At 34.6% G+C, this 25,047-nt stretch overlaps 2 protein-coding genes across 3 annotated transcripts; one reads left to right on the top strand and one right to left on the bottom strand.

Moving 5' to 3' along the window:
* The first annotated feature begins 483 nt into the window (after positions 1-483).
* Positions 484-14,164, top strand: LOC123685061 (H2.0-like homeobox protein). Its single transcript, XM_045624643.1, has 2 exons — positions 484-1,258; positions 13,357-14,164. The coding sequence occupies exons 1-2, from the start codon at positions 886-888 to the stop codon at positions 13,692-13,694; spliced, it is 711 nt and encodes a 236-aa protein (XP_045480599.1). The 5' UTR covers positions 484-885; the 3' UTR covers positions 13,695-14,164.
* Positions 14,165-17,047: 2,883 nt separating this feature from the next.
* On the bottom strand, positions 17,048-22,813 carry LOC123685054 (facilitated trehalose transporter Tret1-like). 2 transcript variants are annotated; one of them, XM_045624631.1, is made up of 2 exons: positions 22,137-22,236; positions 17,048-18,924 (listed from the first exon to the last, which is right to left on the bottom strand). In XM_045624631.1, the coding sequence occupies exon 2, from the start codon at positions 18,890-18,892 to the stop codon at positions 17,612-17,614; it is 1,281 nt and encodes a 426-aa protein (XP_045480587.1). In that variant the 5' UTR covers positions 18,893-18,924; positions 22,137-22,236; the 3' UTR covers positions 17,048-17,611. The 2 variants fall into 2 exon arrangements, with proteins under 2 accessions (XP_045480587.1, XP_045480586.1); XM_045624630.1 differs by lacking the exon at positions 22,137-22,236 and adding an exon at positions 22,615-22,813 and having other exon boundaries at positions 17,050-18,924.
* Positions 22,814-25,047: the final 2,234 nt, after the last annotated feature.

A 25,047-nucleotide genomic window follows, 5' to 3' on the forward strand; every position in this document is an offset into this window, starting at 1 on the left:
TGAAAAACTATCTACTACTTGACTTGATTTCAAGTATAATCAAGTAGCTTGAAAATCAAGTCAAGCCGTGAATCTCTAGTTCTTTTATACAATAAATTTAATAAGTATAAGCTTTTTGGAAGGTTTCTTTCCATTTCATCAATTGTTCAATTATGTGACACTATACAATAAAACTGATGCTCAAAATCGAGTAGGTTGATATAATTCAAGTAGTTGATAGATGAATACTTGACTTGAGATTGAAAAACTATTACTTGAATTGAAGTTAGTAGAAACAATTCGTCAGAAACTTTCTCAATACAATTGGCAGTACCCGAGGTAGTACCTATTGTATAAAGAAGATCTTCATACCACCATACCAATAAACAAGTCTGCTACCTTACCTTGTATTTTCGCATTATATGCTCAGATAACCTCAATTATCGATTGCATTTAATAATCGCAATACCCAAGTCCGTTCCTGCACCATCCAGCGAAATCAGCATCAACGATACCCCTAAATCAAGATCTGAATAATGATTATGACAGAATGTCACGACTACTGATGACACGGAACGCTTTCACATGGACTAGATCATGTGTAGATACTTCACTTTACAACCCTCCACTCGAGATCCAGTATTACCATAATTAACGAATAAAGGTATCAATAAAAGAGATAAAGAACAATAATTAATGCAGCTGAGAGCGCCCGCTTAACGCAGCGGATCTCCCAAGACCAATAAGAACGTACCCGGCTCCAAAGGCTCCTCCCAATCCCTGAACACGACCATGCATGTGGCCCAAGACGTTCAGGCCTCATTAGTTCCCAATTAGCATCTTCTCTAAATCAACCGCTCATCGTCGAGACCACAGAGGCGCGAAGTGGACAATTCGAATATTTCGATGAACGTTTTCTGTCACAGACACGGGAGTTTTTCCGCATTGCACGATAATATAATGCAGAAAAATAGCCAGTTCGTGGTGAATGGGTCGAAGGGTGAGCCTCTCAGGCTCAAATTCGGCATAGATCAGTTGCTGGCCGAAGATACGAAGAAGAAGACGAAAGAAGAGACGGCGGATGTGAAGGCGGAAGTTGTTGGTGCTTCAGTTCCGTGTTCGGACTGTGTTACGTCACTGTTTCGCTGTTGCAGATTGGGCGAGCCTGGTGGTTGCAATCAGGGGCAGGTTTCGAACTTTTTGGGACATCATTTTGGTTATGGGGCTGGCGTTAATGCTTATACGGTCCAGCCGATTAGACCTTTTGCTACTAGACCGAGTAAGTAGAAAAATAGGAATTAAGTTGTGGTTGGATGTTTGATTGTCTCATTCTCACTTACATCTTGGAATTTGAATGAAAATAGTATATACACTTTGACAATAAATTAACGCACCACTAAAAATTAGGCAAAAGTTTAAGATACGTTTTCGTCAAAGCTACTTGTCCCATTTGGACGTTTTTTTTTTTTGAATGACAGGTTATTTTCTTCTGAATGTTAGTGTGTAAACCGTATGCATATAAAAACTTATTTTTTATAAATACCGGGTGTCGCAATTATAGCCTGCTTTTTTCATTAAATTTTCAACACTCTGTATAGTGTAGTATCAGTTATATTATCAAGTTGAAATTAAACTCACACTTCAGCCTTATCTTTTTTAAACATTTTCATTTTTGATTCAGTTCATTATGTTTCTTATTACTCGATTTTACATGATTTTATGGAAAATGAAGATCCGAATTTAACAATAGTAATAATAATAATAAAGTTTATTTCATAAATAAAGACTTTACATCACGGAGGTACATGAGGTATGACCTGTATGTGAAATGAAAAAACAAACTGAAATAAAAAAAAACAAGTTGAACGAAAGTGTCAGTGGGGGGTATTTCCATCTTTGGCACGAATAACTTTTTGACAACGACGATCCCTACTTAAAATGAGAGACTGTCATTTTGGTCTTCCCAAATTGCAATCACTCTCTGCTGTACGTCTATCAAAGTATTCAAGCTACGTTCCTCTTGTAATCTTCTGCCAAGAATATCCTAAAGATTCTCTATGGGATTTAAATCCGGGCTCCGAGCTGGTCATACCCTGGTATGGCCATCGCACTCCTATATCTATGCCACTGTATAAGTTTGGGAGGAGACACTTACCTAATTCGAAACATTACATTTTCGATTTTCAAGACTTCAATACCTAAAAATGAAAATGAATGTAATAATACTAGAGTTATAAGAAAAAAACTGATTTTCCTACAACTGCTATGAAAAGTAGCGTATTCTTCATAGCTTACTCAATTTCAAAACTATGTATTGCTCATACTGTAGGAAATATTATTTCTCACGGAACTTTGCGCACACTCCGCTTGGTAGACCAATGAAATTGGGCTTTTGAGTCGTTTCTTCTTCTTCTTCTTCTTTAAGTGCCGTCTCCTCAACGGAGGTTGGCGACCATCAACTGGAATTCCTCTCTGTCGTCGTTTCTATAGAAACGCAATAAATTAGCACATACCTACTGTCAACGAATGCCATTTTGATTTGAATCAAGTCCATTACTTGAATTATTGAAATTTGTGCAGTTGTGGGAAAAGTATAGTGTGCAACATGTGGAGAATAGTATATTGTGCAACAAGTGGGGAAAGTCCAACTTTTCTCGTGAGTGGGGAAGTTTGTGGCACGAGGCTGAAAGGCGAGTGCCGCAAACACACGAGCGAGAAAAGGACTTTCTCCACATGTTGCACACTATACTTTTCCTACAACTGTACAAATTTCAATAATTCAAGTAATGGACTTGATTCAAATCAAAATGGCCTTCGTTGATAGTATGTGCTAATTTATTGCGTTTCCATAGGAAAGACTAAAAAGCTCAATTTCATTGGTCTACCAAGCGAGGTGTGGGCAAAGTGCCGTGAGAAATAATATTTCTCACAGTATGAGCAATACATAGTTTTGAAATTGAGTGAGCTATGAAGAATACGCTGCTTTTCATAAGAGTTGTAAGAAAAGTCCTTTTCTCGCTCGTATGTTTGCGCAAACTTCCACACTCGCGAGATAAGTTGGATCTTTCCCCACTTGTTGCACAATATAATAATTTCTTTCATGGAAAGAGTTGTTCTATCCGATGCCAAAGTTATTGCACTAAAATTTGGACCACCCTGTATTGTATAATCAGAATCTAGAAATGCACACCTGATACGATAAAGTATTTTTAAAAAATAAAAAATAACAATAATTTAATACAGTTTCATTCAAAACATTTGCATTTATTGAAGTACTCTTTTAGTTAGAGAGGCAGATGCGCAGATGAATGAGTTATTCCAAGAAAATTTTACAAAATAATTTTATCTCACACAATATCTGAAGTCATTCAATATTCTCATATCGATTTCTCAGAAATAATCAGTATCGGCCGTAAAATTTAAACCTTTTGAAACCTGTAATTATATCATAGCAGGCTTCCAATTCATGTTTTTATATTATGGAGTTTTCCAGGGAATTATTCATTTCAATCATATTTGTCCAAAAATTATAAAAACATTTCAAGAGCTTCTGCGTGCTTGTCAAAATTTGGGTAACCTTCGAATTGTTATTAGATACAATCACTCAACCTGTAGAGTGACATGACATAGAATCTTACGTGATACTTTGAAGATAAGGTCATTCATCACTTTTTTGAAACAATTTTTTTTAGTGAACGAGTATCCTTTGTGGCATGTAACCAACACATCACGAGAATGTATCTTGGTATTTTTCCGACCCTCCATATAAAGAAAAAAATTAAAAGGAATTATCAGATCAGAAAAACTAGATTGTTTTTTCGGGTGTAAAAATCACATAGCGAACTTTAATACTACTCATTTTATCGATGAATTGTAAGGCATCCAAATTTAAAACAAAAATCAATCATTCTATGATGCGATGCGATAAATTATGTATAAGAATTTGTTTCGAGGATTTTCAAATTTCAGTCCAATCGGATACATTTTTTCAATTATTCCATTAAGAAAACCAAATTTCATATGGACATCGTCTGAAAATGTCAATGTTTTTAGTGTCTTCCATTCGAGACTTAAGTGTATTGCAATTGAAGACATTTGGCCGAATTTTTCTTCAAAACCACCTGACACCAAATCGAGTTAGTAAATATTTATAACTAAAGAACGATTTTTTTAATTTTTAATTTGGTAGATTGAACTCAGAGCCGCATAGCAAAATAACTATCGATTGACAATCGATGTTAAGTTGCAAAAGAACTGAGGTCTATAGGTTGACGTCAGATTGACATTTTATTGGCTGCTGTTCATAAAAGAGTCTGGATCAGAAAGGTGAAAATTGGAATTTTGTTATGAAATACTGCAATTTCTATATTTAAAACTAGCATGCGATAAAATTCAATATTAGTTTGAGATTTAAACCTAAAATTACCTTGTTGGTTCTGGTAGCTTAACGGTTATCTTGCAGAACCCACGAATTCTCCAACAATGGGAAATAAAACAATTTTTTAAATAAGTTTACTGTTAAAAGGAATTCCAGAGAAAGAACTTCGGTTCTAATGAAGAAATTATTGTTGAAGTTGAAGCCTTGAGAGCAAAGACAAATCTTTGTGCAGAAAATGTATTGAAAAGCTAGAGGAGCGTTAGAGCAAATGTATCACTTCTTGAAAGTGACATTTTTGATGAATACAGTCAAGTTTTCAAAGAAAAATAAGTTTTTACTGGCTAGAACCGGCACTTATTATGTGAAGTGTCATTGAAATGTGTGATTTGAGTTTTTTTTTTATTTTCGAAATAAAACGAAAGCTGTATTTTCGGGCTAGACGTTTGCTGGGTCCACTAATTCCTTATAATTTTTAGAAGGTTTAAAATAGTGGTTCCCAAACTTTTTTCTTCGTGGACCCCTTTTATAGATTTGATGGTTTCGGTGGACCCCCACAATAAATAAAGGTATCTACAACCTTTATTTTAGTTAAATAATTGCTATGAAAAACCAAGAACGAGGGCTATGACATTAAATTCGGTAAAGACAGAGAACATTTTTGCCCATTATGCAAATTCTAGATATTATTTAAAAACGTTGAATATTTTGGATTAATACAATAAAATTGGATATTAACAATTAAATTGCGTCACTACGCAGTTTCGCGCAGCTTAGTGAGTGAAGCTAAGCCGATATTTTTGTTATTCACAATCAAAACAAGAAACATTTTCGGGAACCCTAATCAACAACTTGTGGACCCTCATATGATCTTCCCGTGGACCACGTTCAAGTCCACCCCTGGGGGTCCACCTGTACTACTTTGAGAATGACAGGTTTAAAACGTCAACAGACAGTAACTTAGAGTGAAAGGAGCTTAGAATGAAAAACTATATAAAACTTATTTTTCGTTGAAGAGTTAATAGTAAACCGTAGCCTAAAATTTGCAGTATTTTCAAGACTGGTTAGGAATACTTGTCACAAAAATTGAAAATTCTTATAATATCGTGAGAAGATCTTATTTCCCCAAATGAGATACCTCCTAATAATAGTTGAGTTGTTAAGTACCTAATATAGATTACGAGCCGAATCTTCTAATCTGACTACATACCCGAATGCTAATTAATTAGGATATTAAAATACTTTTTCTGGAAACACCGCTTTCGATTACTATTTATGTTTCCTGCTCCTAACAGTTACCTAATGTTCCATCTAATGATGAAAAATCAATTAATCGAATAATTATATTTATATTCCCTGGTATAAATTTCGCCAAGCCAAGATTAACTAGATTGCTCGATAAATGTTTTCGAGGAATCTATTCAAAACAGAGCAGAAATAAATCAGGAAGCAGATCACTAGAGTGGAACAGATATAATCTATTAGTGAAGCAATAAAAGATTATAAAAATATATTGCTTAACCGTTGATGAGGACCAATTTTATACGCTACTTTAAACATGTTATATGTTTGGAAAGGCACTATTACCATAAACATTTTCAGATGGTACAGTTTACATCTAACCAAATCCGAGTATTTCAGTTTGTGTATATTGAGATGGTTAAGTGTCGGATGAACGTTAATAGACATGGCTCTTTATCTGAAAAACATTTGGTTTGATTTGTTGTGCCTGAAATAAACCAGTCGAGGATGACTCTTGCGTTTTCGATGTTTTCAATGAAGGAAATCCAAATAAATAGAGCGATTTTCTTGTTTATGTGACGAGAGGAACTCGACAATAAGGCATTCTGATTTAGAGAAGCTGTCTTTCAAATCAAATTTGGCCACCTGAAATAATGAATAGGGTCACGGGCGTAGCCAGGGGGGGGGGGGGGTTTTGGTGGTTCAAACCCCCCCCGAAATGTTAAAGATGTCAAAATTTAATAAAACGAAACATGAAGTTAACATGATTAATTCAGTATGTTGAATTATCTGAATCTGAAGTACTTAGTAATTTCTGATCGTTCACTATGTTTTTTATTGTCAGTTTTTATTTCAAAAGATTCAACTTGTAGCAACTTTCTTTTCTGCTTTGCCTTTTTTAGCAGGTTTCAAAGGTGATTCTGGTTCGCTAGAATTCTCTGTTAACCAAAGTATGTTTATATTATATTTTTTTTTTCAAAATATCGAAAATATTTTTTCCAAGGAATTTGTAAAAAGTGAATGAAATTATCACTCTCAGTTTAATTCATTTGTAATCTGAAATCTGAATTAAATTACCTCCACGTAATCCAGTCAACTTGTGCTCATATGTGCCTCTCAAGGGAAGTTATGCGGTAGTTTCAATTTCTTCGATCGTATGTATTTTTTTTAGGTGCTGAATCCGAATCCGACGTTTAGCACCAAAATTTCGTAATTTTCTTTGTTTCTTGAGTACAGAATTCGAATCTGAGGTTTGCCACCAAAATTTCATGGTAAAACATTGCAAAAAATGCAAAAAAGGTGAATGAGTCTATCCGCCATCGAGCACAGGAATTGGATCTGTGTCCATCCACTTTATGGAAGATTTTGGGAAAAATCTTGTTTTGCGTGCGTACAAATTCCAACTCGTGCAAGAATTGAAGCCAAACGATCATCAAGTAAGGCGTAGATTCGTCGAATGGGCCCAAAATGAGATTGCCATTGTTCCCGATTTTCATAAGCGAATTTTGTTTAGCGATGAAGCGCACTTCTGGTTGAATGACTACGTCAACAAACAAAACTGCCGCATTTGGAGTGAAGCTAATCCTCAAGTGTATGTCGAAACACCGTTACATCCAGAAAAACTAACTGTTTGGTGCGCTTTATGGCCTGTTGGAATCATTGGTCCGTACTTCTTCAAAAACGATGACGGCCAAAACGTTACAGTCAATGGTGATCGGTATAGAGCCATGATTACTAACTTTTTCATTCCTGAATTGAACAACCATGATGTCCAGGAGCTGCGATTCCAACAAGACGGCGCAACATGTCACACAGCTCGTGCCACAATCGATTTATTGAAAGACACGTTTGGTGACCGCCTAATTTCACGTTTTGGACCTGTGAATTGGCCTCCAAGATCTTGTGATTTAACACCGCTAGACTACTTTCTGTGTGGCTATGTAAGGTCATTGGTCTATGCGGATAAGCCACAAACCCTTGATCATTTGGAAGACAGCATTCGTTGTGTTATTGCCGATATACGGCCACAAATGTTGAAAAAAGTCATCGAAAATTGGACGTCCAGATTGGACTACATCCGAGCCAGCCGTGGCAATCATATGCCAGAAATTATATTTAAAATGTAATGCCACAAGATTATCTTGCGGATAAATAAAATTCATGTCAATCGAATAATCCATCGTTGTTTTATTGCAATTTAAAGTTCTATAGCTTTAAAAAAAAACACCCTTTATAAATACAACGACGGTATTTATTTTCTAAATATATTCATAGGAATCGATGTAAATAAATAAACTAAATTTAATTTGCTTTTTTTCTGAAAACATACTTGAGAAATACAACTAGTGAAAATAGAGTGAATTGGTTGGCTCTGATGAAGTTGATATATTTAAAAAGAAAAACAGAAGACATTTTTTATAATATCTAAATGAAATCAAATGTACTTCTTTTTTTCTGATTTTTTATATGGTTAAATAAACCATTTTATAATAAATATGATTATGGTTATGTCAAGCCCTTTTATTCGCATTATTTTCTTGAACCAGTGGCATATACAGAGAACGAGTTTTTTGCATGTACATGCATTCACAATACGAACATTCATTTATTTCTATGAAAAAAATTCTTATTTCTCCCATTATCCTTTCTGTATACGCCTTTGTCTTAAATTTCGTGCATAAATGTATGTTCTTGAAATAAATTTTTTTATTACACTTCTACATCTCATATTGTTATGAAGGGTGTTTTTAGAGGTTGAGTCATGATTTTTTTGGAACAACTTCTGTGGTTATCGATGAATCTCGTGATAAATAAATCTGCTGACATCATGTGACTACAAAAACACAAATATCTCGAAAACGGTTCATTTTTTCGTATTTGGATAGATAGATAGATAACTTTATTTTCACATCACCATAGCTTCAAGTGAAAAGGAAATACGTCACATACAAAATTTCAACTTAACCTAAATACACAATATATACCAAACAATATTCATTTCAATCTATAACATGCTGAACAAAATTCTTCAACGCTATATGGATCTATCTTCAAAATTAATAGTTTTTTTAAAGACAACAAAATTCCTCTCTTTCCTGATATTAATAGGAATATCTTTTTCATGAAAATTTTTCGCCCCATCGAATGCTTCTATTTTTTTACGAAAACGAATACAACGAAAGAAGTTGCTCCGAAGAAAAAAAACACAATATCAGAAATGTAGAAGTGTAATAAAAAAAATTTTAACAACATACATTTATGCACGAAATTTCAATCTGGTGGCATTCAAGTTATGAAGAGAATTTTTCTAAATTTTATCAACTTTGGAGGGATATATCTCCCTTAATAGGTATGCATTTTAGGCCATAACTATATATACCTATTTTCCAATGTGCTTTCACCCCCAAAAAGCTCGGTACACATTTTTGACTCACCCTGTATTATCACTGCAGTTGAGTGATTGTAATAACGGTTTAAAGGTTTCTACATTTCGTGAATTTTAACTAGTGCGCAAAAACTTTTAAATTTTTTTTTCATTTTTAGTCGAATGAGAATGTAATAAATAATTTCTTGGAAAAAAGTCTGCTATGGTACAGTAACAGGTGTCAAAAGGTTTAAATTCAACGGCTGATACTGATTATTTTGGAGTAATCCAGTAATCGATATAAAAATATTGAATGAGTTTAGATATTGTGTGAGATAAAATTATTTTGTCAAATTTTCTTGGAATAACTCATTCATCTGCCTCTCTAACTAGGCTAGGAGATTACATCAATTAACGACGCAATAATTTGAATGAAACTATACTCAATTATTGTTATTTTTATTTATTTATTTTTAGCTTATCATACCAGGTGTGCATTACTAGATTCTCATTATACAATATAGAAACAAGTGTTTGAATCACAGCCGTCTGTAGAGATTTTTGATGGCTGTGTATATATATTTTCATTTATATTATTGTTTCTGTTATCAATTTAATCCACTTTCGAATAACTTTCAGTTTCACCGTCATGAGATTTCTGTTGAAAAATTTGTAAAATGATCGCCCGTCTACAGAATAGTTCTTACCTTATTGATATTTTTTCACTTTGAATATGCATTTGGCTTTTCAAAGGAAATTATAAAAATTTCTCAAAACCTAGTGTCTCTACTGATTTTGTTTGAGATAATTCTGGCGGCTCGATTGATTCAAAATCCGGCTTTACAGTAGTTCCCTTTTCCCCGAAGATGGCGCTATTTGATAATATGGCCATATTTCTATGAAAACCATATCGAAAAATATTTTTTTCGATTTGGCCGTCGACGTGGAAGCATGGCCGGGATATCCCTATGATTTTCTGCGATTAGGATCTTCGTAATGATCCCATTTTTCATCTCCAGTTACAATGCAATGCAAAAATCCCTTCCGTCTTTGCCTCGCAAGCAGCTGTTCACAAGCAAACAAACGCCGTTCTACATCTATCGGCTTCAATTCGTACGGCACCCAATATCCTTGTTTCTGAATCATTCCAATGGCTTTCAGGCGTTTTGAAATGGCTTGTTGCTTCACTCCCAATGATCCTGTCAATTCTTGTTGCGTTTGACACGAGTTTTGATCAAGTAATGCCTCCAATACTGCATCTTCGAAAACCTTCTCTTTTTCACCGTCATGAAGCGTTGAAACCACTCTCGGCACTTTCTTTCACTAACCTTAGGTATTTGAGAGAATTCGATGTGCCTCAGCCGCAGATTACTTCATAATAAAGCAGAAAATTGAAACCTCCCGCAAATGACGAGAATTTGGCTCCTAAGCTGACATGTTTAATCGAGAATAACTTTATGATGCAGTCACAAATCGACTAATATTTCGATGGCGTTATGTTAACAAATACCTAAGCTTATTGTATGACATCTACGATTTATTTATTTCGACAAGCTTGACTGAATCTATTGCAAAACGGCAGAAGCAAAGTTGTACACCAATAATCCAAGAAGGCTGGATATTTCAACATTTTTATCCTAAGCTAAGGGTGACATCAGTATTTCTAGTGATTAAAGATGTCTGAATATACTATACAACTCAGATAGATTTTCTAATTGATCATTACTCCTCACTGAGATGTGTTCGATATAATGATACAGCAAATGTAATCATAAACCGTCTTTCGATTACCAGCGTTTTATATTTCGGATTTGTTTATGAATTGACGAAATCCAATTTGCCCAATGTTTGGTTGTATTGAGAGCGTTAGTGATCAGCATTGACGTATTCATCGCTTTTACTCTGATTGAGGCTACTCCATTTGATCACGGAAGTTTCGCAGATAATTCTCTCCGAGATGTTTATCTTGCAGCAAAAGTTTCATTCGATCAGATGAATCTGGGGAATTTTTCGATTGAAGTTTCAGCAGTGTAGGTACGTTTGGTGGAAGTAATAAATCTAATAAATGAATGTATAGATAAAGAGCGTAGAACACATGGAAACAAGGAGTATGTTTATACTGTTTTGGCGCGTGTGATACACTGCAGACGCCGTATAATCATCAGTAATAAAGGATGCTGCTTGAGAGTCTTGAGACAGGCAGGGGTGGCTTCAGATGAAAAAACTTCTAAGTAGTTGAATGAAGTCCTGCAGTCTTATTTGTTATTTTGGTGATCTATCTATTGAATACGAATTTAACCTTGAAATGTTGGGTGGTCTGTGAGGGTAGTTCCAAATATGGTCTATATTCATATATGTTCTCCAATCAAAACGAACGCAAGACCCGAAAGAGAGTAAAACATCATTTTTGGTAGCAAAGCATTCCAAATTTCAAGACTTGATTGTTCTGGATTTCACAGCTCTGTTTCAATGACATATGTGAAACAGAACTGTCATCTGAAGCATCATATGTTCAGTTGAAGATTATCCATTTAACAATTTGGTTCGTTTATCTATTGCTGAACGTGTGAAAATTATGAAAACTTATTAGAAAAAATAACTATTCTGTAGTAAGTACGTTTCGTGCATTACAGGTAGATTATAGTCGACATAAATGTCCATCTGAGAGTACAATTGGTGAGACGGTGAAAAAATTGAAAGAGGATGAATGCATGGAAGCCAATGCATCATCGAAATAAACGCTCGACTGAATATACCTATTGCTGCTGTAAGTGAAAGTAGGAGAAGAATAAATTTATCCATTCCTCGGCGCGCACAACATTTGGGCCTCTTTTACGGCATACTATGGCGTATTTTGAATCTGAATTGGCATCTCTATCCTTATAAGGTTCAGTTGACACAAGATTTGAGGCCAAATTACCACAGAATGCGTGGAATATATGCTGAAGATAAAGATTTTTCGCATCAAATTTTCTTCATCGATGAAACTCATTTAAATTCGATGGCTATATGTATAAAAAAGCAAAATTCTCGTCAATTTTCACCGCTATAACTCAATAACTACCGTTTTTTTGGCCTGAAATAATAAAGTAAAACGTTATACTGGACATCATCATCAACGACCGGAAGGTTGTGTTATGTAGTCCTCGTTCCCCGACGAAATTAAACCCAAATCTTTCTGAATAGAAAGAATAAAAAAAGTGAAAACAAAGTTCAACACATACACACACGCAAAAGCTTCGGATTTCACTTCAGTGTGTGGAAATTTTTTTATTTCGAACTGATTTAACAATTTTTGAGAATATCTCAAAAATAAGTCAATACGTCCCTGGTGATTGTAGAAGACGACCACAATCTGAAGTTTATTACCATGTTTACAAAATGCATCCTGTCAACCCACAATAAGGAGCTCAGTCAATTATTTTCAAGTGGTAGAATAGTAGTGAACGGATACTTAAGTAGATACTAGCAATTATTGAAAGGGTTTGAATGGAATCGAGTTTTCCTATCCTAAACTATATTTCACATTTTTGAGCGTTCGTTTCCAGAGCAGAGAACTGTATCATTTCATTACGGTTTATGTATTTTTCGAATTTTCAGAACTAAAACAATTTTGAAGGTTCCATTCACTTATGGGGAATATGACTAACGTGGAAGCTTGAAATTTTCAGGGCAGATTTGTGTCTGCACCATAAAGTTATTCTCGATTGAACATGTCAGCTTACGAGCTTACTGCTTGTGAACAGCTGCTTGCAAGGCAAAGACGGAAGGGATTTCTGCATCGCTTTGTGACTGTACACAAAAAAGTGGGTTCATCACGATGATCCCAAGCGCAGAAAACCATGGGAATATCCCGGTCATGCTTCCACGTCAACGGCCAAACCGAATATTCACGGTTCCGAGGTCATGCTGAGTATTTGGTGAGACTAACTCGGCATAGTGTATTATGAGTTGTTGAAACCGACTAAAACAACCATAGGCGATCGTTATCGAATGCAATAAATGCGTTTGTGTCGAGCATTGAAAGACAAACGGCCGCAATAAAATGAGAGACATGATAAAATTATTTTACCGCATGACAATGCTCGACTCCACGTTGAGAAAGTGGTCAAGACATATTTGGAGAGGTTGAAATGTGAAGTTCTACCCCACCCGCCGTATTATCCGAACGTTGCTCCCTCGGAATATCACTTGTTTCGATCAATGTCACACGACCTGACTTCAAAAGATGACCAGTTTTTCAACGCGGGATTCGTACGCTGCCCGAAAGATGGTATAAAGTAGTGGCCAGCGATGGACAATAATACTTTGAATCATAAATGTATAACCAGTTTCTTACAATAAAGCCTCGAATTTCCGGTTTCATAACAATAACTAACGCAATTTCTTCTTTCAGCTTTAAGAATACCACAACCAAGCACATCACCAAGTCCACCGATATCAACCAACAACGGAAAAAGGAAAAGGTCCTGGTCAAGAGCAGTATTCAGTAACCTGCAGAGAAAAGGTTTGGAGAGAAGGTTTCAACTGCAAAAATACATCACCAAGCCAGATAGACGACAGCTGGCTGCTACCTTAGGGTTGACAGATGCACAGGTTAAGGTTTGGTTTCAAAATAGGAGGATGAAATGGAGACACTCTAAAGAAGCTAGTAAAGCTGGAGAGAACGCTGCTGATTCCACACAAGACCAGGAATTCAATATAGACGTCGATACAATATCTGAAAATGAGTGATTCAGAGTATTGCGAATCTACTTGAGTACGGAGATTTCTGATATTTCAGGACCATAAGTTTCTCTTATTTGAGCAATATTCATGAAATTTTCAAATTACATACTTCTGTTATTTGGATGTTTCTTTCCAGAAAAAGAATTCTATTGATTATAATATACTGACAAAAAAACCGCAACAACCAGAAGGAGCTGTTTAATTTTTTTTGTTGGTAAAACAAAGGAGTAAATGATTGAAATTTGGAGAAAAAAACGGAGGGTTTACAATTTTTTTAATAAATTTGTTAATAATGTGTTTCTCTTCCGCGATTATCTATACACTCCCCAACACGTATCGGCATTGATGCAATAAGATGGTCTATTTCTACTTGAGGGATACTATCCCAAGCTACCTCTACTTCATGTCGCAGAGTCACCAAAGTCTGTGGGGGATGGGGTAAACTTCCAAGCCTTCTACCCATGATATCCCAAACAAGCTCTAAGGGCGAAAAATCGTGGGATCTGGGCGGCCATGGCAAAATATTCACATGGATCGCTTCAAAAAAGTTTGACCTAACTCTGGTAACATGAGGTCGGGCATTATCTTGCTGAAATATTGGATTCTCGAGCCGGTTAAGGTAAGGGAGAACATATGGCTCCACTATTTCTTGAAGGTAACGCAGCGCTGTCATGTTACCTCGAATGAAGACTAAAGGTGACCTACTTGCATGTGCAATAGCACCCCATACCATAACTCCTACTGTCCGGTGTACATGACGCTCAACATCAAACCGAGGTTCACGTCTTTCTCCCCGACGTCGTCTTACCCTTCTTCAGCCATCATGTGCACCCAAGGAGAATCGAGATTCACCAGAAAAGACGACCTGATGCTATTCCAAATTTCAATGTTGAAATTCTCAACACCACTGTAATTGTTGCCGGCGATGCTCAACCGTCGGAGGTAACACAAGATGGGGTCGATAATACTGCAGTCCAAAAGACCTTATCATTTACTCCTTGCTATACTATCTATGTTTAATTAATTTAAAATTTAAACAGCTTCTTCTGGGTGTTGCAGTTTCTTTGTCAGTTAGTATATATTCTTAAATATCGAGAAATAATAGACTGAACTGAAACCAATCTTTGATGCCATTATGGGATTGGACAATTGAAATGTATTGAATGTTTTTCTAAAAGTTTTTTGTTCAAAATTACTCTGTTGATTATAGGATGAATATTTTTGTAATCAGATATCTATTATATGAACTGTTGATATTTTTAATATAATAGTCGAATTTATGAATTTCTTTTTTCAAGAAAATGTTTTCCACTTTTTTTATTATTATTTTTTATTTATTAGTTTGCCGCTTCGACATCTAGGTTTTCCACTTTTGAATAGTCTCGAACGGAATGTGCTAAAAATTTGAAAATTTCAAGGTAGGCATATAGTTAATTTTTACAAATCATTTTTAGTGCAAATCGGTAAATACCTTCAATTGAAATTATTTTTCAAAAAGTTCAGATCGAAATGATTTGAAAGCATTTTATAAAAAATATTTTTATATATGTTTTTCAGGGATTCTGTATTGATGAATTGGGTTAGCATTTCGAGAAAAAAACAAATTGTCGTACTATAGGCTGTTTTGCCGCACGAATGGTCTAGCGCTCAAGGGCACCTGACTTCACGTTAGTGCTTTCCTCATTGATAAAATTTCCATATCTCAGAATCTATTTCTAACCACAAAATATCTGTAGAAGGCAAGGGATTTTTACGAATTTTCGTTTTCCAAGGATAAATGAAGAAATGCTAAGGCGAAAGAAAGTATAACAAGAACAGAATGATGGCAAGAAGATAAATAATTTATTTTTGTAAAATTCGTACATTTTTATAAAATTACGATTCCCTTCGGAATTTATAAATTTGAATTCTTTTTCTATGATTTACGAATATAAAGGTAAAATCGACTTCTCAAGCATGGCAAATGTGTTGATAGTATCATGTTATTCTATGTTTTCTTGGCATCTCACTTTGGAGGTTAATTCGTTAATTGAGTTTGAATTAAGATGCATAGAATACCTGGTGTGTCTACTTATAGCTGTAAAACTTTCAGACAAAACGGGAGATTTTTCGGATTTATACCTACTTGATTTCGAGGGATCGCGGGCTTTTCAGATGGCGCATACATCGTTTACATTTGACATTTCTCGACTCTTGTGAAACAAGGGCGTAGATCTTTTTTTTCTTGGGGAGGGATAATCGAAAAAAAATTTTTGACGACAACTTTTATTCATATCTGTAATGTTAGAAAAAGAAGTTTTATAATGAAGTTTGAACCAAATTACTCGAAATAATTTTTGTTGTTACTAATTCAGTTGTGCTTACCTTGTTCTCAAATAAGAGTTACGAAGGAAAATGAGAAATTACTTGGATAATTTTGAGAAAAAAAAGTTTCATGAATATGAGCCCACAAACGCTTTGCTTTCAATATACAGGTTGTTTCTAGTGTATCGTACAATTTATCAAATATTTATTAATCTTCGCTACAGATTAGGTAAATAAATACCAAAACTTATAATTAATGCATTCATTAGAGCTTACTAGCTGGATCTTCATAATAATTTGGATTTTCCTGAGGATTACTAGAAATTTTTCTCGAAATCGATAGCAGATACGACAAAACTATAACAAACCAAAAAGTATAGTACTGGACCAGAGTTTTTTTTCTACATTTTTCTAAACTAACAGCCATTCACCAAAATATAGTTTTGGAGGAAGGAAGCAGGCATCCTTCCAGAAAATATATCACCCTGTAGATTTGCATTCAAAATTAGCATATCACATAGTGAAAACTTAAAACAGGAATATCTATGGCCAATTCATATTAAATATCTTGTGAAGGGAAGGTTATACGAGAAAATAACTTGAACTTCAACACATGTATCTCAAAACAAAATGTTTGGGGACTCATGCTATAGGACTTTTTTTCTTAAAATGATCCGGAAATCTGTCATTTTCATTTGTATCTCCAATTTAGGAGCACCGCGTAATTACCCCTAGTATCCCCCTATTTCTACGCTCTTGTCGTGAACTTTGAGTATAGAACAATAATATTTTATATTCTATGGTCTGTCATTATATTCCATTCATTTGAGTAAAAATTCGATATGAACTGAATTGTAATTTATTATGAATGTTTGCAGTGTCTAAAATCAGTATTTCCTTTTTAAACGGCACCAGGCAGATGCGGGAATTCGAAAAATTTTAAAGAGCGCCACCTTACAGCACTCTGGTGAAGCACACCACCAAAGCAACAGGTGGGTCTCTCAAAAAGTCTGAAACAAAATCGAATCAGTAAACACACCAGGTATTCTATGCATCTTAGTTTGAATGTATATGTGAACGTTCGTGAAAAAATTCACGTAAGTGCTTTGATATGATTTGAATTTTGAAAAGAATAAAATCTCCTTTACGAATGATATGATACTATTTAATCTGTGTTTCATATTACAAGAACATATACTATCTGTGTTTCATATTTCAAGAACATATACTCAGTAACATAAGAATGGTTATATCCAGAATGATTGGTTTCGAGAAGTTGGGTGAGCTTAAACAATAACTTATTCCCCAACTCATTGTTTCAAATAGTCAATTTGATATTATGGTCTCGTAGAGCTTATTGTCTATTAGACTTTGTGGTCAAAAACAAAATTGAACGTATTATTTCTTATAGGAGTAACATTATCGTCACTGAGTATAAATATAGACATTTTGCGAAAGAGAGAATATAAACTATATATGTACCTACAATATTCATATCTTTCATTAGACAATTAGGAATTTTAAACAAATTTTTAACAAAACGAAATATTCAAATTATTAAATTATCTGAGTTGGTAACAATTAATTTACTTCAGTGTACCTATTGCGGATCTCCTCAATCATTTACCTAATTTCTTCAATATTTCAGAAAAGCTTTTTCCTTTAGTTTCCGGTACTACCAACAAAACAAATATCAACAAAAACGTACTCAATCCAGCGAACAACCATATGGTGCCAAAGTAATGCAAATTGTTGTTTAAAACGTAGTAATTCTTTCGCAGTAGTGTTGAACTTATGGTTCCAAATATACCGGAAACAGTGGAAACAAAAAACTTAATATTTCCCGGTAAGATCTCTGAAGTGATCGTCAAAGGCATCGGACCCATACCAATAGAAAAGAAGAGCATATATCCCATCAAACAAACCAGAGGTAGCCACTTGACCGAAGTGATGTCATAATTTTCCTCTCTTAAGTAGTAATACGAACCAAAAATCAGTTCCATGATTATAATACCGGTAATGGAAATAACAAGAACGAATCTACGACCCTTCTTGTCTATTACGAATGGACACAGAAAACTAGCAAAAAATGTAACACTACCAACGATCAAAGAGCTTGTAGCTGAATCTTTGATACTACTACCAGCTTCCACAAATATTTCCTGGGTGTAGGAAGTGAACACAGCCTGCCCAGATAGTTGCTGGAAGGTTGTCAACATCAACGCTATCAAACTTCCTTTCAGAGCATGCTTTTTCATCAACGTTTTTAATATATCTCCCTTTTTCGAGCCTTCTATTTCAACCTTTATCTTCTCCAGCTCTGCTTCAGGGTTGCTACGTCCCAATTTCTCCAGAGATTTAGTTGCTGCAGTGTAGTCCTTCTTCAGTACGTGGAAATACGGAGACTCGGGAGCTATCAGAAGGAATGATAAGAAGAAAGCTGCAGGAAACATAAACAGGAACATGTTGAACCAAAACATGGAAAAATAGGGACCGGCAGAGTATGACAATAGACTACCGAAATGTGAGAAGATTCCGAAAGTGACTAGCATGAGACCTCTGTTGGAGTTTTCGGAAACTTCCGCCACATACATGGGTAGTACAACGTAGCAGGAAATTGTGGAGATGCCACTGAAAAATCTGGCAACGTATAGCGTGAATACTGATTTTGCGATAGCTGCTAGCCCAAATGATATCATGTGCGGTATTCCGATGAGTAACAGACTCGGTTTTCTTCCTATGAGATCTGGAAGGAAGACGAAGGGAATGACACCGATCAGTGATCCTAGACCGCTCACAGACGCTATCCAGGAACGTTCGTCTTCACTCAGTGGTGCTCCCATTGGGTTATCTGAACCAGTGCTGTTGAGTTTTGTGAGTACGGGTGACGACCAAGACATGGATGCATCTCCGGTGAGAGCCAGGAGGTTTCCTAGAATTGAAGATAAAATGTTAGTTTTCTTCCAAAAGAGTGATTAGTTGACAAAGAAAATTATTAAAATCTTTTTCTACGATATTATGTGAAATTTAACGCCCAAAAACTGTTTTATAATACCTGCATCATGATTCTTGTTTTACGAAGTGAAAAACGTCCGACATTTCAAGATTAGAACACATATTGAATAATAACAAGAAGTATAACTCTTTTGAGTGCCTGATCTCTGAACGATTAATTCTCATGATGATATCTCTATATCTATATCGGATGTATTTTAAGCTGGTAAAGGCATCAAACGATAAGGTTAACTCACTGATGTAAAATTCAAGGTCAAATTCAATTCTGTTCCACTGTTTGGTCGTCCAAATTTTCAGGGTAGGTTTTGATCTCGAATGCCGAGATTAAATCTATTGCTGGAAATATCCAACTAAATAGATATAGTCGGAATTTTGTTCTCCTAAAAAATTCAAAGCTACAAATTGGATGGAGAACGAATTTTACATTTAAAATAATATGTTGATCGTGTAACCCGAATCAGAGAAAATTTCAGAAGAAACTCAAAAAAATGATCAATATTTCAGCTATAGGTACCTAAATGTGAAATATATACTATCTGATAAAAAAAACTGCAACATCCAGAAGGAGCTGTTTAAATTGAAATTTTTTTTTTGTAAAACATACAGGATGTCCCATAAGTGGCACGTCACAGTGACACCGGAGGTAGGTCAGCTAAAGAGGGACCTAACCAGCCTAACATGACCCCAGTAAAAGTTGCATGGTTTTCGAGTTATTACCAAATTACGTTTTTTAGTGAATTTTCACCTTATTTAACATTGTCAGGGTCAGAATTCTGCTGGAAAGCTCTCGAAGCTTATTTTTTTTGTTGTAATGGAATCTTAAATAGTTATTTAAGATGACATGAATATGATTCTGTCAAAAAGTTATTCGGATTTCCGTAAATTAATGGATAAATCTTGATTTCAATTGCTAGCAAAACGAGAACTTCGACTTTGGACACCTGCTGTGAAAAAAAAATCCTTGAAACAAAACGAGCAAGTAACATAAAAAAATTGGGCATTTTAGACAGATTTAGAAATGGTACAATACACGAATCTTTTGCCCATAAAACTAGGTATTTTCATCATTTTACCGATGCCCTACTTAACTAAGTTGAAACTAGGAACCCCGCTATCAGGTAATTTTGCCGCTTGCTATGACATTACATTTTTGATACCGGGCTTTGTTATTATTTGTAAAAGTCACAATACGGAAAAAGATGGATTAGGGGAAGCGAAAAAGGAATATTATTGAAAAAAAAGGTAAATTAATTAAAAACAGACTTAACTTTCGATTATTTATTTAATTCTTAAATCTAACTTACAGTAAATGTTCAAACTGTTTCCCTCGGACTCTAATGCATAAATGACACCGTTTTATAAAATTACGATTCAATTTTCTTAAACTAATTTCCGATATGGTCCGGGCTGCGTCGAATACGCGTTCACGCAATTCTTCCTCGCTCCTTATTGGTTTTGCATACACTTTGTCCTTTAAACATCCCCAATAAAAAATGAATCGTAATTTTATAAAACGGTGTCATTTATGCATTAGAGTCCGAGGGAAACAGTTTGAACATTTACTGTAAGTTAGATTTAAGAATTAAATAAATAATCGAAAGTTAAGTCTGTTTTTAATTAATTTACCTTTTTTTTCAATAATATTCCTTTTTCGCTTCCCCTAATCCATCTTTTTCCCTATTGTGACTTTAACAAATAATAACAAAGCCCGGTATCAAATGTAATGTCATAGCAAGCGGCAAAATTACCTGATAGCGGGGTTCCTAGTTTCAACTTAGTTAAGTAGGGCATCGGTAAAATGATGAAAATACCTAGTTTTATGGGCATAAGATTCGTGTATTGTACCATTTCTAAATCTGTCTAAAATGCCCAATTTTTTGATGTTACTTGCTCGTTTTGTTTCAAGGATTTTGTTTTCACAGCAGGTGTCCAAAGTCGAAGTTCTCGTTTTGCTAGCAATTGAAATCAAGATTTATCCATTAATTTACGGAAATCCACATAACTTTTTGACAGAATCATACTCATGTCATCTTAAATAACTATTTAAGATTCCATTACAACAAAAAAATAAGCTTCGAGAGCTTTCCAGCAGAATTCTGACCCTGACAATGTTAAAAAAGGTGAAAATTCACTAAAAAACGTAATTTGGTAATAACTCGAAAACCATGCAACTTTTACTGGGGTCATGTTAGGCTGGTTAGGTCCCTCTTTAGCTGACCTACCTCCGGTGTCAATGTGACGTGCCACTTATGGGACACCCTGTATATAGTATATCAAGGAGTAAATAATTGAATTTGGATAAAAATAAAAAATTGTGAAGGTTTACTCTTTTAAAGTTCTTCCTCGATAACTCTTAAAGTATTCATTTTAGGTATAGAGTTTGCTTAAGTAACCTCCACTATTTTTGTACGTATAGAATCGACTGAAATAATAAAAAAATATAGGTTCTAATTAGAAAATCTTGAGTTTTGATGAATTTGAGTTGTCTCAAGTTCATGATCTTCTTATGAACACCCTGTACATTTTTGATCCAAACCGCAAACAGTCTTATGATACTACGTATTTGCAGAATCGAAAAAAAAATTTTCGAAAAAAGTTTTTTCTGCCGAAATATTGAAAAAAATGTGCGTCCTCATCGCTACCATTTTTTTATAAGAATCCCATTAACTCATGAACCGTTGATTTTTTACCCAAGGTATGACATATTGCCGAAATTATGATCAAAAAATCTATCTAATGATGCAATAATATACTGGCTAAACCATTTCAAATAATACCGGAAACAGTTCCGGTATAACCGGAAGTTGTAGAGATCTGAAAATATTTCAGGGAGAAAGATCATTATCTCAAACCCCAATATGCAAATTTTCTGCTCAATGTTATGATAAGTTTTCCATAAACGTCTAATAGGCCATCCCGGTGTATCACCCTATATTTACAAGCAAAATATCAACTCGACCAGATCAGTTGTCAAAGAAATATTAGTAATTTTTTTCGATATTTTGCTTCAATTTATCATCAATATCAAATTTCTCAATTTACTTGAAATTTTTATTTTACATCAAAGTGCATCTCGTTCTTTAGTTTTGAAATGATCAGGAAAACAAAATTACGAATGCTCATAGTTACGGAACCCCTAGTCGGATTGTGACCATTAACGTTGAATGTTGTTGCATTCGAGAATTATCGTGTTAACCGGACGGACGTACAGAAATGCATTTGACCAAGGATTCGTCATCAAAAGGTCGAACCTTATCGTTTGAGACCATCGCAGGTTCAAAATAGTTACGAAATTATATAGGTAGCCCTATAGTAACGAACGTGTTGAAAAATCATCACTCAAAATATTGCGGTATAGGTAAAAAGAATAACAACTGAACCATTCTGTCTATTTGTTTTTCTCTCACTTCCTACCAATGATTATCCAAATGAACTTGAGATCAAACTATAACCGAAATGTGTATATGATGCAATACATATAACAGATATCGACTTATCTAACCTAGTCAGAACAGAATATTTAATCGTGTTTGTGGGACAATTAAAATCCATATAACGCTAAACTATTGTCAACAATGTTGCATAAATCAGAAAAAATGAGACTTACCTGACAAAACCACGAGGTAAACATATTTCTCATGAGTGAAAGAATTCAACATGCTGGACTTTGCAACAAAGAAAAAACGCAGTCTCGTTCAGAATTTCAAATAAATGTGGTGCTCAGATTGTCGTTCACTTCGAACTACAATAATGAGAATATATTACTATACATTACTCGTTCACTCCTTTAATACAATTCGAATAAGCATTAATTAATCAAGATTGATATTGACAAAGGGATTCCTATCTCAGATAATTACATGATTTCGGTTATAACTATTATCAAATTATAAACTATGTAAAAAACAACCCCATAAAAAATATTTGTATCAATTTTCCCTAAAATGCTTTAATTATCATTTTCATTGGAATTGTTCTAAAAAAAATTGTGAACTCAGAGCTAAGAGCTTTTCCGAGCGGGGTGGGAGAAAAGGATTCTAGCGCCGCCCATTTAAATATACAGGGTGAGTCTTTGACTTGTGCATATATTTCAACCAAGGATTCCTGAGGTCAAAGGAAACACTTTTTTCCTTTACTTTTTTCCGATTAGGCTCGGTTGAAAAGATACAGGATGTCGAAAATCCATAAAAAAAATTAATTTTTACTTATATCTCGCAAATGGAATGGAATCAAAGGAAATGCTTCTCGGAATATAGTTTTTTATTGATGTGATGAATCTTTTTCGAACATAAAATTCCATCAAAGTCCAGTCAACTCCAAAATGCTCACTATACTAAGTGGGAAGTGTTTCTTTTGGCCTCAGAAATCAATTCGGTTGAAATTTGAAATAAATGTATAACTCAAAGACTCACCCTGTACACAAAATATAGGAAAATACAAAAATATGTAAACCTTACAGAGTGTTTCCAAATTGGACGTGAATCGTAGTATGAGTCATTTGCTGTCGTTTGAGCCATATTTAGTGATAAAAATCAACAGTTTATGAGATATTTGAGTACCTACTTGTGATTCTTAAAAGATTTCACATTTTTCGTCAATTTTTCTACGTTAACCAAATTTGATTATATTTTTCGATTATTTTCGTGGCCATCGAGAAGTCCGGATCTAACACCGTTAGAGTAGACAAAGCAGCGAGAAGATTGATAGTAAATTTCAAGCGGAAACTAACAACTGACAAATAAGAAAGATGGCACTTGCTTGTTTAAGGAATGGTGGAGGTCATTTCAAATATAATTTATGAAAACATTTTCTACTGAAATTTTGAGTTCAATTGCAATAAAAAAATATTTAATTCATTACTTTCCTTTCTGTGCTTCTTTCAAATCAAAATCTATACTGAAACGGAACTAGTGCCTGCATTCTAACGAAAACTTTTTCAAAAATAAATAAGGAATTAGTCAAGTTTTTAAAATAATTCTGTCATAGATAGATTGTAGAATTCGAAAGTTGCAGCAAATTTATATAAGAAATTTAATGTTATTTTCTCCATATACCAACTTTCAAATCATACTTATTCTTATTCAACATCTAATACAGCAAAGTTTTACTTTTTTCATGCATATCATATGCTTTTCTGAGGAAAATAATCCAAAATTCAAATCGAACTTGGACAACGTAGAAAAACATTGACGAAAAATGAAGTAAGGTGAGAAATTTTTAAAAAAATACAAGAACTCAAATATCTCGGAAGCTGCTAATTTTCGGTTATCAATAAATATGGCTCAATCGACAGCGAATGAGTGATACTAACACCTCCATCAAGTTTAACGTCTAATTTGGAAACACCTATTGATGAAATACTCAGATCACATTCTTCACTCTTTAAACAAACTCCAAGAGGTCACCATTGATTCAAGGAAATCTTTTGAATTCTCATCCAGACGGTTTCAATTTTTTTTTTTTTTTGATAGGTTCCATAATCCATTTCTTTGAAACATGCCCCGAGGAGGGGTAAGCTCAGAATTTTACCAAACATGAATCTCGAAATCATTTTCTCAATAACACCTTCGTCGTTATTTGATTAAATTTTCTTAAATGGGTCTTAATAACTCCCCAATCTAGTTCTATTGATAAAATGTGGAAGATGAGCACAACTCCTATCAATAACAATAAGGATCAAATTGGCATGCGACAGCATGTGTACTATGGCAATGAAAGTAACCAAATCGACACATAATATTTCATATGACGATCAACTAGCATACTCGGATCTATTCAAAAGGACTGGTGAAATCCGTAAAACAATAAATTTTCTGCTCCCTAATACATTTCTATGAAAACGCTTGAATATTAGAAATATTCTGGCCTATTGAAATGAGCTTGAATACACTTCAGCCCAATGAAAATAAAAAATCAGTTACACAACGATCAAAAACCGAGTGAAAATGAAAACAAGCAGATGTTCTCTTCTGTTTGTTTCCTTTTGAATTAGTAGGGCCTGAAGATGATCTCTTGAGAGTTCAAAACATATGTAGCCATT

Source organism: Harmonia axyridis, chromosome 7 (genome assembly GCF_914767665.1).
Source record: "Harmonia axyridis chromosome 7, icHarAxyr1.1, whole genome shotgun sequence".
NCBI lineage: Eukaryota > Metazoa > Arthropoda > Insecta > Coleoptera > Coccinellidae > Harmonia > Harmonia axyridis.

Coding starts and splice junctions, on each gene's coding strand:
- LOC123685061 (XM_045624643.1), top strand. CDS start 886: ATGAACGTTTTCTGTCACAGACACGGGAGTTTTTCCGCATTGCACGAT. Junction 1,259..13,356: donor ACCTTTTGCTACTAGACCGA/GTAAGTAGAAAA, acceptor TTCTTCTTTCAG/CTTTAAGAATACCACAACCA.
- LOC123685054 (XM_045624630.1), bottom strand. CDS start 22,666: ATGTTGAATTCTTTCACTCATGAGAAATATGTTTACCTCGTGGTTTTG. Junction 18,925..22,614: donor TTACCTCGTGGTTTTGTCAG/GTAAGTCTCATT, acceptor CTTCAATTCTAG/GAAACCTCCTGGCTCTCACC.